The sequence below is a fragment of the Zootoca vivipara genome, chromosome 7, assembly GCF_965207765.1.
Source record: "Zootoca vivipara chromosome 7, rZooViv2.hap1.1, whole genome shotgun sequence".
NCBI classification, from domain to species: domain Eukaryota; kingdom Metazoa; phylum Chordata; class Lepidosauria; order Squamata; family Lacertidae; genus Zootoca; species Zootoca vivipara.
Window position 1 is genome coordinate 46,259,201 of NC_142590.1, and position 18,496 is coordinate 46,277,696.

At 42.1% G+C, this 18,496-nt stretch overlaps 1 protein-coding gene across 1 annotated transcript in view; it reads right to left on the bottom strand.

The window, feature by feature from the left end:
• Nucleotides 1–18,496, bottom strand: part of KDM4A (lysine demethylase 4A) — a 26,774-nt gene continuing 8,278 nt past the window's right edge. Inside the window, exons 9-22 of the mRNA XM_035122242.3 lie at nt 17,402–17,649; nt 16,511–16,701; nt 15,339–15,691; nt 14,670–14,790; nt 12,576–12,754; nt 11,059–11,254; nt 9,633–9,709; nt 8,515–8,570; nt 8,152–8,260; nt 5,410–5,598; nt 4,920–5,090; nt 4,078–4,197; nt 3,504–3,596; nt 1–3,090 (exon numbers count right to left, since the gene is read on the bottom strand). Coding sequence (XP_034978133.3) covers nt 2,950–3,090; nt 3,504–3,596; nt 4,078–4,197; nt 4,920–5,090; nt 5,410–5,598; nt 8,152–8,260; nt 8,515–8,570; nt 9,633–9,709; nt 11,059–11,254; nt 12,576–12,754; nt 14,670–14,790; nt 15,339–15,691; nt 16,511–16,701; nt 17,402–17,649 — 2,244 coding nt within the window. The 3' untranslated portion in view covers nt 1–2,949. The remainder of the gene's footprint in view (nt 3,091–3,503; nt 3,597–4,077; nt 4,198–4,919; nt 5,091–5,409; nt 5,599–8,151; nt 8,261–8,514; nt 8,571–9,632; nt 9,710–11,058; nt 11,255–12,575; nt 12,755–14,669; nt 14,791–15,338; nt 15,692–16,510; nt 16,702–17,401; nt 17,650–18,496) is intronic.

The following is an 18,496-nucleotide window of genomic DNA, read 5'->3' on the forward strand; positions in this document are numbered from 1 at the left end:
TTAAAGTGTTTCAGATTTAATCAGTTGAGTCTAGTCCAAAATTATATTACTAGATCAGGTTGAAAACAATACATAAAGCTGCCTATCTTGTATCCATCTCACATTGCCATTCCAAAGCCAGTAAAACTTCAAACAGGTCAGAAATTATTGGAGTCCAATTTAGAGAAGGGAAATAATGACATATCATGTCCGTAATACTCTGTTCAGCCTGTTCCTTGCAGTTCATGCATCTTAATCAGTTAATCTGTGTTTAAAGTAGGGGAGAAGCAAATAAAATGGAGTTTAACTCCTCAAAAGCCTATTAAAATATCAGTACAAATGAGTTCCCACAATTATTAATCAGATATAAAATTAACAATTGGCACTTTGGGGGACAGACACCTGCTTTGCTATTTCACTGATCTCCTATCCTGACTAAGATTAAATGCATTTAATTGATCTGAATGAAGCAAGACACACACCCATAATAGTAGTAGAGCAGAATGCTTATAGTAAGTTCTGGATAGAATCCTTGGAATTCTCATAAAGTGTGCTGGTTCAGCCACAATGTATTTTACATATTGTCTCCACACAATATAAATTTGTTTTACTTTAACCTGTTGCAATCAATCTTCAGGTTCACCCACACTCTAGAATAGGAAAAGCCATTTCCAGAGACACACATATTCAACCCCAATATCGTTTTAAAAAATATTCAGAAAAGGCCCTGAGCCACAGTATAGCTACAGTTCAAGACTATTTTTACCGGGTGAATTTACATGTCTTCCAAACTAGTTTTTTCCAAAGACAATTTGAAAGAAAAGCATAAGGAAAAATCCCTTGTTTGTTGATAATATTTAAGGTAATGATTCAGTTTCAAAGCTGATACAGAAAAGCCCATTGTTTCAGTTGAAGCATAACAGTAAATAAGCCATATTTTAAAAAATAGGCCAACATCAGGATTTCCGTATACAAACACAATCCTTCCTGAATCAAGATGCAGAAAATGCCAGCTGGAACAGGAAGAGGCTCCTGGGAAAGAGAAAGATAGAAGACTCTGCTTTTCAATATCATACCTGGTGAACCAGAATACTGACCAAAGGGAATCTGTTACCCAAAGCACCAAAAGGTATGCCCACCCACCCAGATAGCAGAGGGAGTGAAAAGTATTCAAGAATATTTTGAAGTGTTTCTCCAAAGGCAGATTTATACATTTGGGGAGCTGCTACTCTTCAAAGGTCACAGAGATCAATGAGATGCAATGACTTTTCTAATCTTCCAGTCTGCTGTGTATATGTACATGTGTGTGCGTTCAGGGATCTCACATACACTGCTTCTGAAGTCACCCCACTCCTAGACTCTCTCAAATAATACACAGGGCAAGTTAATACTGGCTATCAAGATTTATATTCCCCCCTTCTGTTATGGGCTGCCTTAGGCCACACCAAAATTACAACCAATAAAGGGAGAGAAGAGCCAGAAAAACGCCTGAAGATTGTGTTTGCAAGCTGAAGGAGAATTTGGTCAAATTACATTATAAGAATTTGCAATATATACTGCAAGGCTGATACAGAAGCAGTGGCCTACCCCACAACATGTCTGTTGTGTAAGAAGGCACTCCATCCCTAAAATTTCCTATACAGCACATCTTTATACAGCAAGAGAAATAGCTGAACAGAGCGTTGTGGCACCACATCCTTTGCCAGAGCAGCCAAATGAACAGGAGGGTACGTTTATCTTCCAAGGTCAGATAAGGGCATGTTCATGATGATATGGCCCTACATACACTACAATAACATACTGTATTTATAAAAGTAGCTTGTGCTCTCTCTGGAACGTACGTAAAGTTGTCCCCATGGCTGTAAAGCACAGAAGCAGCCCTTTCTCTCTCCCAAAATCATACTCCTTGAACTTCCACACCTTGGATAGGATCAAATACACATGAGTTCTGTTGCTACTTTTGCCAGCCATCTTAGTTTAGGGCAAAACCAGCATAAAGTTCCTAAACGGAAATACCAATAATGCTGACCTTTGCACTTATTTTATAAATACTCAACTTGTACTCAAGACACCCCACAAGCTGGAGCCAATGCCAGTGAGATACGCTTACAATTATTTTCCAAGGCATCCTTGCTGCACGCCTGTGCCTGGCTTCTTGTCTTCCCAGGAGAACCAGGGCCCTGGAATGCCTGCGGTCCTTATTGCCTTAATGACGGGTACTTTCTAGGATTCTCTTGCCCAAGAAATGCACGGTGCTAAATGGCTCCAAACAGTTTCCTATTACATAGGCACATACTATTACAATTAAACGCATGAGTAAATAAGTCTCTGAATATAAAATAGGACAAAAACTTAAATCAAAGGTTCAAGAAGTAGGGACTAAAAGGAGCTAATCAGTTTCACTCTCCCTTCTTCATCCCACTTGGCTCCGTCTGAGAGAGGTGATGCTGAAAAAACACGTGCTCATGACAAAAACAGGGTTATAAATATAAAAAGGAATTAATTGTCAAGCACCAGTGACATCGCCAGCTTTGTGCAGGCATGGTGAGCTGGGAAACACTCCCTGAACCAGACACTTAATCCAGGAAAAAGCTGGGGGTTCATCCATAGCACTACAGCTGTCTGTTGCTCCCTGGGGTTGTATTAAGAAGATTTTCCTTGGTAGAGAAGAGTTTGTACTTCAAAAAGAAACTCACTGCCAAAAGGGAAACCATCAAGCTGGTGTGAGCCAAATGGTTCAGGAAGTCAGAAAATTTAGTGCTCCCAAATTCTAGACTTAGTCTGCCGGAAAAGCCGAATCCATCCTATTACTTGACAACCACCTTCAAGGTGCTGCAGAATCAGGTAAGTTTGTTTCATTTTTTTTTTTAAAAAAACCCTGGATGTAAAGACAGTCTGTTTGGCCTCTGCTGTGCTAGGATCCACCTGGAGGTGGTCACTGCAATTCTGTTGCCAGCTACTACTCCACTACTACTCCATAATGGCCCGGTACAGTGCAGGCTCAATGTAATCTTCACGGTAGCGTGAATTGATGACCCTCTGTCTTTTTCTCTCTTGTTTGACCTCCTTCTCTGTGAAGATCTCTGTGAAGCGCATGTCAGATGCAACAGACTGTGGGAGAGAAATCAACCAAAATAGTTACTATGAGAATGGCATCCATGTTCTGCATTAGAGGTGGCCCAGCTGATCCCCACAAACAGGTGATCAATTGGGCTTTCAGTTTCAGGACTTTTAAATAGCAGCTTCTGAAGCATCAGTTCAGTTTGCCAGTCATTAAAATAAAACTAGGGCTAGTTACAAAAGGGATTTTATAATGTTTTGAGAAGGTCCACAATCTCTGTTTAAAGTCAAGGATTGCACCTTGCAGGGATATAGTGCCCCTCATCTTAAATTAATAATTAAAACACGCCTATGCCCATAGCATCATGAAATGAACCATCTCAGGCACAGAAAGGTCTGTATTATAACTTTACTCCTCTGTGAAAAGAACTATATGGATCAGCCTCCCATGCTCCTTGACTCACCAGCCTTGACTTGACCCTCTTAGGAAGTTCTTCATTAAGAGTGTACACATCATCCCTCTTTGCCATCAGCTGGGAGCCATCCTCAAATTCCACCTACATCCAGAAAAATCAGGCAACTGTCAAGTGAGCACAATAACCCATGCCTTCCTGAGTTCAGGATAATGTCCATCTTACCACCTGTCCCCTCATGGCCTCTGCATCTATTGAGCTGACGCTGGGAAACAAACACTGAATCTGCATATATGCCCTTGAGAGACATCAGGGTGGGAATGGTGAAAGACAGGCTAACAGCAAGAGAGGGGTCTGGGAAGGGACGTGTACAGATGTTTAGAACCATAGCACGTGACCACAGTTATATAGCAAGTCAAATTTCAAATGCTCAGCTCAACTAGTGCTCCTTAACTATGGCTAAGCTACAGCCTAGATGCCATCTGCCAATTGTACAACTGACAAATAAGTTTGTGAATTGAGCAGTAGTAGTAGACCTCCTAGTTAGTAAGCCATTAAAAACTCATACAAAAAGTCAAGGGAGACAGAAGATAAGAGGTATAATCCCTTCTCACTCAGTCCTTACCTGGTACATCTGAATAACATGTGAGGCCACGAACGTAGCTCCATAAACCTGGCCATCTGTCCATCTCACTTGAACAACTTCACCTCCAGCTGGAGGACCCAGTTGGAGACAATCTTGACTCTGTCATGTGGGATAATTTTTTGGAAAAGATAAACATTATCTTTACAAATGGGAAGAGTAAATATTGCCAACTATCCAACCCACTCTGGAGTGTGTTACCAGTTGAGTGGATGAATGGGGTTTGGGGAGGCATCAGACTGTTCATTAAGTGGAATTCCTGCTCTCCCCTAAGTTGCTGTTAGGCATGAAACTTGTGTTACACAGAGAGCATTGCTGCCTTAAATAGGCAGCTGTTTACACTTCCAAATCTGGTGCCACAACTACACAGCTGTTCTACAGCATGGAACCAGTTCTGGTTAATTCTTCACCGTAGATACCTATCTATGACCCTTTCTTCCTCAATAATACATGTAAAGGTTTAACAATATAAAAACAAACAACACTTTATCCTTGGTGTTTCAGGTATGTGCTCCTACCACAGCTGGTGTTATCTCGCATACTTAAAAGAAAATGATGCTAAAGGTACAAAAATGCCAAGGATGGGGGAGTGAAAGAGATTTGTAATAAAGCAGTCAGGCATTTTAAGTGCTCCATTCAGAGTCTACATCCTACAGCCCAAAGTGATACGCTGAGCCCTGTTCAGGTGGCTTAGAGATTTGTACCACTTCAATGAACACTAATACTTCAGCAATTTGAACTGAGACGCAATATGAGCATCTAGGAAGGTATTTCCTTAAACTATACACCCTCTAGTGGAATGGATCTTTCATTACATAGCATACCACAATATCTTCTGGGTATAAGTTGTCACTGAAGGAGCCATCGTCAAAGTTGACCTCATAAAAGGTTTCCTTGGTCAGATTGACCACTTCACATTGATAGAAACGCCCGTTCTTGTGCTTGCTGATCACTGCTTGCCCCACGGTAAGATCCTGAAGAGCAGCCTTGGCTCGCTGAAGAGAAAAGAAGAGCCATAGTCAAGATACGTAAAACTTCCAAGCTTATGGACTACTGATCAGGGAGCAAAGCATTTCCAATGCATTTTATGTCCAGGAAGGGTAAGGTAACTTGCCCAAAGCTGTCAATTAACACAGAGCCCTAAAATGATATGCTCCTCCATTGAACAAAGGAGATAACTGTTTCCCCTCCCAAACACTATGTGTTTTGCTGGTGCTGCATATCTTTGGATTCCTAACTATTTTCATCCCTCTATGGATATGCAAACGATTTTAACAGTTTCTAAACCGAATCTAGCAGCCTCCATGATCTTACCTCTGCCTGGGATGGAATCTTGTGCCTGAAACAAGTAATGAAGACCACAAAAGGCCAATCATCCGGTTGCATCATGACTCCAGCTGCTTGAGCACAGCTGACATGGAAGGATGTAGGACAGCGACCATGAGAGCACTGCACGCAACAGCCAGCAGTTCTCTTCCGTCTCTTCTTGCAAAAAACACATTTCTGTGAACAAACCAGTTTAGCGCTCAATTCAAGGTGTTTAGGGTCAACAGATTCAAGGAACATGACAACCAGAAAGGACACTGAGCCATATCAGCTTCAAATCTGGAATGGATGCTACATTTTTGAAGTTGAGGTACTGAAATAAGCACACATTTATACAGGACTGATTTAGAAATCTTGAGACAGTTTTTCAAATGCTGTGGGTATCTCCAAATTCCAAATAAATGTTAACCATTTGCATCTTATGCTTACCTATGTATGCGAGCTTTGTGGTACATCAACTTTTGCTCAAGTGTTTGTCACAAAGATGGATGGACCATTAGACTCCTCATGAATCATTTTTATTGGCTTATCAATTAGCTATCCCTCCCTGGCTGTCTCCCCACAATTCTTATAGGGCTTTCCCCTCCTCAAATAATTTGCTGAGAAATTATCAAGAATGGTGCCTCCAACATCCCTGCTGCTCTCATGTTATATCTGATAAGCCCAAAAGTCTAATATCCAAATGAGAAAGAACAAGCGTCTCATTTAGAGGACAGGGCTTTGAACTAGAACATAAACAAGAGTGCAAACCTAGCTGTACAACATCAGCTGAAAAACATTAAATACCTGACAACAGAAGCAGGTTATTCACAATATAAGATAACTGGGCAACTGTTAATCGACTATGATAATGCCCCTTCTAACCATAAAGTAATATGAAAGACTGAGATGAAAGCATGGTGGGAACAAAATACGAAGGCTTTTCCGAAGCATAAATAAAAACAAATCATGAATCATGTTCATATCACCACACTACCCTGAAAACAGCAGACTAAATTTGAGACAAACTTTGATTGAGTGAAAGGCAGCTACTGTAGTATCAACAGGATAGCAGGAAAATCTCTTAAGGAGAAGTGTGACTAAGTTATCAATGGTGTCCCCACCTTTGCCTCTGCTTACCCAGTCTCAAAAGTTGTGAAAGTGTAGGAGACCTGCAGCCCTAACCTGATAGTATGTCATTTATCTGACTCAAGTTTCCATGGGTTTTTATATTGTATTTTTATCTCGTGAACTGCCCGGAGATCATTTGATGAAGAGCAATATATATATCTTAATAACAATGATAATGACAGACTCTTGAGCTAGGCAGGGACACTTTTATTCCATAAAAAACTACAGCTGGATTTTACTTGCTGTGTTCTTAGCCAACTGCCAGGGAACAGCTTATTCATTCATCTTTACTATAAAAATGAGTAATGAATGCTTGTCCCTTGTCCTCTCCCTACTCAATTACTGGTCTCCTTTCACAGAAAGGAGGTATAACAATTACTATCTCAGTGGAAAAGAACATCTTTTCCCTTCACAATTTGTTCTCTGAATTTTCCTATGCTCTTAAAAAAAGAAGTCATCTGCATTCTTTCAAGTGAGAAGTAGATAAGAGGGTTTGGGTTCAATTCCTATTTTCAATACGTCTGTCAGTTCTGATTTGTGTTTTATTATAGGCTTTATGTTTCATTTTTAAAATGTCAATGGCACTTACTGATCTCCGTCAAGTAAATACAGTACTGCACTTTCCACAAATGAACACTGCTACTCTAGAACCCTGTGAAGAATAATAGAGAACTCATGCTGTTTAGTTAGCTGCAGGTAGTCTATGCCATATTGCTTTGAAAATTTCCCCTGCTATGCTCAAGGTAATTTACAACAAAATGCAATGCAACACTGCTTGCTGATGAAAAGGGCTGTTAACCACACATCATACATAGGATGCAGGAGAATAATGGCCCATTTCTTTGCCCATCTTTCCTTGCAGCATAAGCAGCCTGCTCTCTCATTATAATGCAACTGGTGTGTTCAACCTGACACTGGTCTGACTAATGCTGTTGGCATTTCAGTGCCCTCTAATCCAGGCATCCCCAAACTTCGGCCCTCCAGATGTTTTGGACTACAATTCCCATCATCCCTGACCACTGGTCCTGTTAGCTAGGGATCATGGGAGTTGTAGGCCAAAACACCTGGAGGGCCGCAGTTTGGGGATGCCTGCTCTAATCTCTTGAATCTAGTAGGCTTTTGGATCTCTCAACCCCACATAATTACACATCTAGGAAAGATGTGTCCATCTTGCAGGCAGGAGCAAGGTGAATACTATTGACTAAAAGCTGGTGGGAAGGGCTTTGGAATTAATAGTTTCATGGGAAAAGAGCAGGATGTAAATGCAGAAAACAAATAGTTATAGCTATTAGTTCACTTAGTGGCCTTTGGCAAGCTGTAATTTCAGCTTTAAGTTGCTATCTGCAACATAATACAACATAATTAACTTATAGGGCTGCTGTACAGATCACTGGAACAACATATATGAAGTGCTTAGAAGGTACAGTATACAGGTTATGTGTTCTACTTAACACCTGTACAATTGCTTCTGCCTCTAATCGCACTCCAGCTTCATTTATCTTACTGATTTGAACAACCTTATTTTACATCCTTTGTCAGAATGTTGCTGGAAGAATAATCAAAAAGCATATGCTGGGATCATTGATCACTTCAAAAGAACAAAACAATCTGCTTTCCTACCAGCCGGAAGCGCTGCAGTGGTATTTTACTGACATCCACTGGACTGCGTTCTGCGATGTTCACAAACCTAGCCTCCAGAACTGCCACAGCACACATAACATGAACCCACCTGAACAACATCAGAAGATGGAGTGTTAGCACATGCTTATAAAAGATGGGACTGCAGGAGATAATGCATCTGAAACCAACAAACCTACACCCACCCGCCTTGTACAAAGGTTAGGTAAGCAAATGCACTTCTTCTCAACCCATTTTGCACCAAACAGGAACTCGTAATTCCCAGATCTGTTGCTTCAGGTTAAGTGAATTATTGACACATTTTAGGAAAAAAGACCATCCATATTCAGTTACCCAAGTACTCACTTGTTATCATTGGCTTTTTGAAGTGCACCTCCCCGAAGTGAGCACAAACAGCAATCCTGATAGATAAGGGAAAAAGCCACATTACCAAAACAGAAGAAATGAAGAAAATCTCACTTTCATCCTTGTGACAGAACCTTCCTATCCCTCTCAAACACACAAAATGCTCAGTCCTGCAGACTGTACAAGCTAATCATTCTTTTTATTGCATTAACCACTTTTGTCAAGCTAGCATACTAAAGTGGAAGAGAAGTCAAATCAATTCTACTAGAAACCTGCAGAAATGAAGGGTTTAACATATGCCTCATGCTGGGCAGAATGCACTCAATAAGGTTGAGTTCTAGAACAAATGAAGAGGAACTCCTCCTACACAAATGAAAATTGAAGGTGGAGGTGAAGCAGGAACTCTGCCTTGTTCAGATGGATGCCAAGCCTATATACAGCATCCTAACCAAATTTTTAGGTAGTGGCTCTTACAGACCAGTTCCATTATCAGCTCAAGTACCTATAAGATACATACTAAACAGGACACAATTCTCTAAACCAGCAGACCAGATAATGGTTCTCAATGAGCACCATAAATATTAATTTTAACATGGAATCTCAATGTGCAACCTGACGTATTGCTTTAAGGAAATTTCAAGAGAGCTACCTCAAAGAATTTTGCACTTTATAACAGTTCCAGTATGAGACATTCACTGGATAGGCTACCATTAAACACAGACACAAATACAGGCACTGACTGCTTTGTGTGGGGGTTGCGTTCTTGACCGCTGTGGGCAGCAGCAGAGTGCATGTAAACGCAACCTGTTCCGTTCCACTCCCTTTTCCAGCCACTTTTTTGGACAGCATGATACGTGCATGCATGGTCATGCATCAATTGCACACGCCTAAAACATTCATTGCTAATATATTTCAATAAGTCAACCTTCCATTTTCCTTTAAGACTATTCCATAAAGCATTTTCATAACAGAAACTAGCTCACAATATTATTTACATTTCAATAGGACATTTTCATGTATAGCATTCCAAAAGCTATCCCCAGTAGCATTGAGTCAAGGCCCACACATCTACACAATAGTTTTTTTAGCAAAAGGTATGACATTCAAGGTTTTCTTACCTCTTCTAAGGCATTAGCTTTGCATCTAGAGCACTTCCAGTCCTCAGTTGCTTTCGCAGGGGCTACTCCATAACAACCTAACACAAATGAACATAGTTACAGGTAGGTAGCCGTGTTGGTCTGATGTAGTCGAAACAAAATAAAAAAATTCCTTCCAGCAGCACCTTAGAGACCAACTAAGTTTGTCATAGGTATGAGCTTTCGTGTGCATGCACACTTCTTCAGATACAAATGAACATACAACTTCAACAGGATAAACATTTTTTCTCTAGTATGTGTGTGTGTTCCATTAATACATAAATATGGAGCAAAATTTAAGTTAAGTCTAGATTATTTATTTCTTCAATGTTTTCTGAATTATTGTTTTTATCCTATTTGGATTTATTGGTAAGTTTGTGAACTGATTTCTCCCCCTTCCTTTTTTGTATTTTGATAAATTGATTTATGTTGTAAATTGCTTTGGGCACAGCTCACTGCGAAGAAGCAGCATATAACTAAACTGGAAAGCTTTTTCAGATTCTACTCTTCCTGCTTCAGTAACTTTATTTACTGATAGAATTAATCACTGCATAGCTGAATATGGCAGTTGTGTCCCTGAACACAACAATACGGCATTCAGACCAGAGGGAGAAGAAACAGAAAACACCAGAACATGAGCAGAGTGTTGACTAACCATTCCATCACCCATTCAAATCATAGTAATACATATCTAACAATAGCACTGAGCCTCTTACACTCTTCTCATACTTCATTTCAAAATGGGAATACCCACATTTCTTCATGATTTACTCAACACATAAGAACAGTCAAGGGGACAGGGGTAGGTGGGTTTCCAGATCCTGACTCTGGTCACTGTTAGGATTGAAGGGCTAAATTATTAAAACTGGGTAACTAACCAGATTTAGTTGTCTCACTATAAATCGCTAGAGACCAGAAGTGTTAAGAATACCCAAAACATTATGTAGACAATTAATTGTGGTGATCCTAATAGCAGCTGATATTCCTATTCATCATTTGCTGTCTTTTTAAAAATGAACTCTTATACAAGCTTTCAAGTGGAATAATTTCACAGTTCCGTTATGTTTGGTGTGTAAATGCTTTCTGTATACTTTTTTTAAATCTGCTGCATAATTTCTTTGGCATGCTCTAGTTCTACTATGTACACAGATTATATTTCCTGTTCATTTCTTAGCTAATTCACACTAATGCAAGGTATTCCATGCACTTGTTCATTTTGTTCTCTGTACAAATCAAGGTAGCTCCCAGAAGGCAGCTCCCTAATATTTTTCGGCATCCTTCCCTGCTTTTTTTTTAAGTAGCAGTGAGCTACCACAGGACCATCTTTCCCTTTTTAAAACAGAGTAAAATGGAGGGAGAGCATATAATATCATAGCACAGGATGAGACCCAGGATATTTAGTACTCACTGGCATGTACTCGAACTTGACACTGTTTGCAAGTGACCAGAAGACTGGTGCCATCTTCCTCCAAGTAAGGAGTGGAGAGGCTGACATCTGTGCTGGAGCCAGTGGTAGTAAAGCACATCTCAGGAATCAGGGGCTTAGTTCTCATCTTTCCATCAGCATCTGGAGCTGCCTGCGAGCTCTGGCCTCCACAATCTGCCTGTCAGAGGAGGAAAGAGTCATTTAATAGGACACCAGTTTTGCAAGGCAGTTAAGAGTGTAGGTAATAACAAAGGCCACCTACTCATCCAAAGGCCACCTACTCATTCAGTATGCTACCTATCAGTTTCAGTCCTGTCCGAACACAAGAACTGCAATGCTCTAGTCTTAAACAGACAAGTAACACAAGGTTAGTGACAAATCAGATGCAGATTTAGAAGAATTCCCTAGTGAGAAAGAAACACTAAATAGTACTGACAAAAACCCCACACACAACCCAGTAAGCCAACTTGCTGTCAAACTAAGGTACAAATGTGAGGGCATAATTTTAAATAATTTAAACAAGTAATCATGTGCCAAGATCAAGGACAGGCTAAATTAGACCTCAGTTATCTTGTTATCTACGAACATGAGTTTGACCAAACTACGGGAGGCAGTGCAAGACAGGAGTGCCTGGCGTGCTATGGTCCATGGGGTCACGAAGAGTCGGACACGACTAAACGACTAAACAACAACAACAATCTTGTTATCTTGTAATCCCTTTATAGTACCCATTCCGTTTTATTATCTTGCTCCATATTCAATGCTTCCTGGGTCACATCAAACTGCTAGAGGTTTCTAATAGATTTGGCGCAGAGAAGCTAAATGGAAGGTGTTGATAAGGGTGGGCTCTAGCAGCTGTTGGAAACAATCCAACATGATTTAAAGAGACCCATACCCTGCAGTGTTTTCACAAGTAACTCTCTATGGAAGCAAACTCTGCAAGGTAATATAGAAGGGAAGGCTTAATTAACTTTTCCTTGCTTAAGAAAAAAGACCGCCAAACAAACTGCACAACCTATAAAATGTTACTGTACAACAGAACTAAGATCAAACAACAGATACAAAATGGTGGATGCCTCTTAAGATGCATGCAAATTATTCAGACACATTTCAAGCACTTTTTAAAGGGCATTCTTGAAAACTGTATACATTAAAACTGTGTTTTATATATACTTCACTAATCACATATGTGCTATTACAAAGATTCCTCCAAATACCATAGGATGTTAGCAAACCAAATAAAATCTGTCTTCTAGCCTAATTCAATAGATATTTGTTCTACATCTCTTATATAGACCAACTGTGGTCCACATCCCTTCCATGCAAGGGGAGTTAAAATCTCCCACTAAACTGCTCTATTTGCTGGGAGGCAGCAGAGACAGAGGTGTGAGGAAATGTGCATAAGAAACAGAACATGCAAATATCTGCTTGCAGGCACATTTGAACTTCAGAAAGTTGTGAATATGTGCACTTACCATTAAAAGATTTGGCCTGCTTACCTGGTAGGTTTGGAACAGCATGCAGACTGCACAATAGGGAGCTTGCTGAGCCATGGCTGAGTTGTACTCCTTTTCTGCCTCAAAGTTTGGAGGGCGATTCTGCCATAGCTGGCTGAGTGGCTTTGCCCACGTTTCTATCTCCTCAGTTTCTTCGTCTGGTCCCAGCTGCTCTGACATCTCTGCAATAAGATACACAAGGGTCTTTCAAAGCTTACAAACCTTAGCTGCAAAACAGCCAAGTCAAGGGACTTATAGATTGTTGGAAAATTCCTTAACCGTTTGACCCACTTCACAAGTATTACCAAACGACACTGTTCTCACTGTCCCCAAAAGTGTACAACTGCCCAGTACTGCTGAAAGTTTGCTTTACCAGCAGCAATTACAAGCATGGTTCTCACACATGTGGTGCAATAGTGGAAGCTCTAGCATGATGATTCTCAAGCCTATTTAATTTATGGGATCAATAACTTGGAAGCAACACAGTACGCACTAAACGTAAATAGATACAAAAAGTGTGTTGAATTTTTGGAACCAAAACAGATCAAAGCTCTGTACCAGCCCCTAACCTACTGGCTGAAAATTCAATGCCAGAGTAATTCTAGTTCAGTTAGCCATGCACTGCATCTTCTCAGGAACTACCCGTGTTTCCCCTTTTTTAAGACACCGTCTTATAACATTTTTTCATCAAAAAAACACACGGTGTCTTATTTTCAGGGGATGTCTTAATTTTTTAATTATGTTTTTATGGTACCTTAAGGCCTCCTTGGCCGGGCCGGGCCGAGGGCTCGGGGTGCTGCTGGGTGCTCTGCATGGTGCTGCTGGGCGCTCTGCGCAGCAGCAGCAGGTTCCAGGCACCGAGGTGACAGGTCGCTGGCTCTTTGCTCTGCCCAGCGCTGCCGGGCGCTCGGCGCTGCGGAGCGCTCCGCCCTGCAGCCGCCGATTCCAGCGGCGGGGCGGCAGGTCTCCTTGGCCGGGCCAGGAAGAGGCCAGGCCGCTGGCTCGGCGCTCCGCCCGCTGCAGGACGCTCCGAGCGCTCGGCGCTGCGGAGCGCTCCGCCCTGCAGCCGCCGATTCCAATGGCGGGGCGGCAGGTCTCCTCGGCCGGGCCAGGAAGAGGCCAGGCCGCTGGCTCGGCGCTCCGCGCACTCGGCGCTGCGGAGCGCTCCGCTCTGCAGCCGCCGATTCTGACGGCGGGGCGGCAGACCACCTCGGCTGGGGCAGGAAGAGGCCAGGCTGTTGGCTCGGCGCTCCGCCCGCTGCAAGGCTCTCCCAGCGCTCGGCGCTGCGGAGCGCTCCGCCCTGCAGCCGCCGATTCCGGCGGCGGGGCTGCAGGCCTCCTCAGCTGGGCAAAAAAAGAGAAAGAGGCTAGGCCGCTGGCTCGGTGCTCCGGTCTGCAGCCGCGGCAGGCCGATCCTATGCGGAGCGAACCTTTATCTGCCCGCGCTTCAGCATGCGGGACCCGGGAGACGCTGCAGCGGGGAGAAACTAACTAAAACAACAACAGGGGGACGAAGAGCGTGCGGGGTGGCAGCAGTAGCGGAGGTGGCGATAGCGAGGCTGGCCACCCTCAGGAGCTCTATCCAGGGCCGTCTTAGGTATGGCTTATTTTCGGGGTGTGGCTTATATTTCTCAAATGCTTGAAAATCCTGCTACGTCTTATATTATGACTACGTCTTAAAAAGGGGGAAACACGGTATTCATCAAAATATTCCAGAAATGAGTAAGAGGACATATTTCAAGGAATAACGTTTGGGGGGGGATCTCGTTTGGAATCCACATTTTTTCTGTTCAAATTTTTACCTCATTAGTCCACATATATACACATTTGCAGTTGGGAGACCAAATCAGCTTGCTTCCATCCATGCCAGTAGGCATCCCCCTTTGTCTTTGTCCCTGCCTTCCAATTCATTAATTCAAATGTGTTCATTTTGCACAAATGTGGCATGCATGTAGGAAACAACTGAGCAGTACGCACACCTTTAAAAAATCTGTGTCTGCCCAGGAATTGCACAAGGGCACAGATCTGGGAATCCCCAATCCTCACTAGCATCCACAGCAGACCTCTACTGCGGTAAGGAAACAACACTGAACTTACCATCATCACTGAGGCCATCTTTAACCAGAAGTGGGTGATGACGTGGGAGTTTGCTCAGGGGCTGGCGACGGCCTTTTGATTTTTTGCGGTCTTTTACTGATCTGATATACTCCTTTGCCATCTGGATAAGAGACAGAGGTAGGTCAGTGGACATCTCTTCAGACACCAGATGCAACACAACATAAACAGATTGGGGTGGGATTTTCAGAACTGAAGTCAGGAAGAAGGGAGAAAAGCTGAAATCTGCAAAATGCTTTTGCTGTACCAAGCTACAGGACAGAGTCTGAAAGTGAGAACAGCTTGTTTGTTTTGTGGCTTACGCTTCATGACATACAAGACTTTCACTCGGAGAAAGTACTCATGTCTTAAAAACCAGAGGTGCAAATATATAGCTTTTGGACATCTAGAGTTACTTGGTGCCCAAAGCGGAAAACACAGTCCTAGCACAAATGCACACCTATTTAACATCTAGCTTATGCTTGTACTAGCAAAACACTACAAGGATCAAGCTGACAGCACATTACATAAAAGAAGACCAGTCTTATGGTCAAGCCTGATCTATTACGCAATTCATACAATTTGGATATCACTGATCATTAGTCCGCTTGCAGCATATGCTACAGCAAGACCGCTCTGGTAAAACAATCCCAATACTAATCTTCCAATTACTTTTGCAAGTTCCTGTTCATTCACATGGGTAGTAGCACTGGCTTTTTTCCCAGACGGCTGCTCACTGTCCATGCCACCGACTTCTTCTTTAGCATAACTGTGCACTGTGAGAACTTCAGCTTGCTCAAGAGCCTGCCTGGGGAAGTCAGGAGATTCAGAATCTGAAGAACTTGAACACATTGAAGAGCCAGACTGAGAGCTGGAGGCTGAACTCTGCTTCATGGCAGACTGGGTCAAGGCTGAAGTCACAGAATGAGAGATGGAAAGATCCAAAACAGCTGCGTCTGGCTCTTCCTCTTCTAGTTTGACATTTTTCAGTTCTTCGAATTTTACTTCCGAGGAATCTGCATATTCTGGACCAAAACAATGTTTAAGGCACTCATTAGTAACTGGCAAATTAGACAAATTCCAAGTGGTGATCCATCAGGTAACTAAGTCTGGCTATGTCAGCAGTGCCCCAGCAACCTTTTTATTCCATGACTTCAAGCACCAAGAAAACATTCTAGCTCAGTGTCATCACCACCCTGCCATTTCTCAGCATGCATGCTTGCACATTTCATAAGCATTTTTTCAAAAATGTTATTGTCCATTTTGAATTCTCTACCTGTACAACATTAAGGGAAGAGGGAGGGGGCACCTATTATCCCTACTTGCATGTCCTAGCGCACATTCCCAATCTATTTCAAATCTTTTAAAACACAACATATTAGTTACCTTCTAAGGATTTTAACGATACGCAATTTACTGTCACCACATTGAACCCTTTGGCAATTCTGTATCAGTTCCTTTACAACTTTCAGATGAACACCTCTTGATATGGGGGCTAACCGCTATTCACTTTATTAATTTGTTCTAAAAGCTTTTAATGGCACGGTAGTAGTGGACTTCTTTTGTCAAATGACTCTGAATAACTTAAGGTTAACATTACTACATAGAACCCATCTACTTTCTCTGTGATTGCTGTCTTTGAGCATGTATTTTGTAGTTAGATTTAAAGGTCGTGCTAATTTACTGCCTAGATTTCTGCATGTAATGCAGAAACAGTATCCCTTTTCAATCTAATGTGTGTTGCACCTGGTACATGACACTTGAGTGACAGTATGAATAAAACTGCAGCAACATGGTGCATGCTGAAGGAGCAGTGCAATGGAGCAAGACCTTGAAGCAGTTACCTGGGGGTGCAAGCCCTTGGTCCCCTTGTTGCACAGGCTCTCTAGCAGGTCCAACAAGTGGTTCTGCCACTTCCATGTCAAACTGCACTGAACCCAGGTCTTCTTTGGGAAAGGCCTCACTTTGGCTCACCTCATGAGGAACCTCTAAGCAGACCCGGTGCCGTTTGGTTCCAATGCGATGCTTGGGCATGCTGCAAAAACAAGTCTTACAAGTTAAGCACAACTGAAGCCAGCACAGCAAGTTGCCATCTCTCGGGACTAGTTGACTAATGGACTTTCTGCAAAAAAAAGATGCATGTATCACAATGAAGACAACGATGGAGAAAGGTGATAGAAACCATACCACACTCTGCCACAGAGTAAATGGACATTCATTGACATCTATGCTTGGAATAAATTTTACAGCGTTTCCTCCTCAGCTTTAAAAAGATCCCTGTTTTACATAAAAGTCCTGAGTTAGAGACTTGACTATTATGTAGCAATGGAGTAGCCATGTTCAATGTAATGTATCCATCACGGATACAGACTTAAGGTGAAAAGGCTGTGGTTGACAGGGTAATCTAGTAGGATGTTTGCAATATATTAAATCAACTCAGCTTTTTCTGTAAAATGCTGCCTCACAAGCCTACAGTGAAAATATATTTAAAGAAAATGCTGATCAAATAGCACTAAGTAGCCTTCTCAGCTAAATGCTTTTTATTTCCTGTGGTCATCTAAATATTCATGACCCCACTGTGAGCCAAAAAAACATAAAAACAAGAATTTGCTGATGGCCATGTCCTAAGCAGGTTGATAATCACTTTTGATCAAATTTGTTCATAGGAAAGGAAGGTAATATCCAGCTCCTGAATTTGCCACTTCACAATTTCTGTGTATAAAAAACAAACATACCTCTTCTTCTCCGTATCTCCCTCTGCTTTGCATCCTTCCTCAGGTTCACTTTCCTCAGGACACTGCTTCTGCTTCTTAACTTTCTGGAGGAGCTCTCCTTTAAGGAACTCAGCTGCCTCTGGAGTTGGAAGTGTGTGGTCAATGACTGCTGCATCTTTCCCTGCTTTCCAAAGCTTGTAACGTTCTGGCTGGTATTTTCTCACGAAGACATCCATGGAGATTTTGACCATGTCCTTTCGGCATGAACACTGCGTGGAATAACAAACCAAGTGAGGCCACTTCTATTTCTATTTCGGTCCAATGTTACTTTACTCTGCTACCATGTCTTCCCTCCAGTGATTTCACATGCCATTCCCAGGCAGAACTAATAAGCAGGTACTAGACTTGAGATTGAAAATAATCATGTGCAAAAAGGGAGAGGATAACAGAGGTAGGGGGCTCTACTGAGTAAATGGAAATGTATTTGGGGAGTGCTGGGTAATAAGTGTGTACATCCAATTCCTGTCTAATATTCTTAATATCAAAAGTTCAAGACCTGTTGTAAGCTGTATTCTGACATCAACATATTTGTTAGCTGGTGCAACAAATGATTAATCTGTATACAGTGGTGCTTCGACATACGAATTTAATCCGTTCCGAAGGCACCTTCGTAGGTTGAAAAATTCCTAAGTCGAAAAACGCCATTGGAAACGCGATTTCCCATAGGAATGCATTGGAAATGGAAAAATTCGTAAGTTGAAGCAACCCTATCTAAAAATTCGTAAGTCGAAAAATCCCTATCTAAAACCGCCGCGATTTTCCCTCTGGATGTCGAGACATTCGTAAGCGCGCGGCCATTACCCCCATTCGTAAGTTGAAAAATCTGGTTATCGAGTTGTTCGTAAGTCGAGGTACCACTGTACAGTATATAAAAAATGTAAACTGGGTATGTTCCTTCATCTCCAATGTTCAACAAAACCGCTTGACCGATTGAGGTGAAATTTTGACACAACATCACATGCGAATGTCCGAAGGCTATAGGAAAGTTTGCTAAGACAGATGGCATACCTGTGCCAGGTAAAACCCCCAAAAACCTGTGTTTCAAAACACACCACT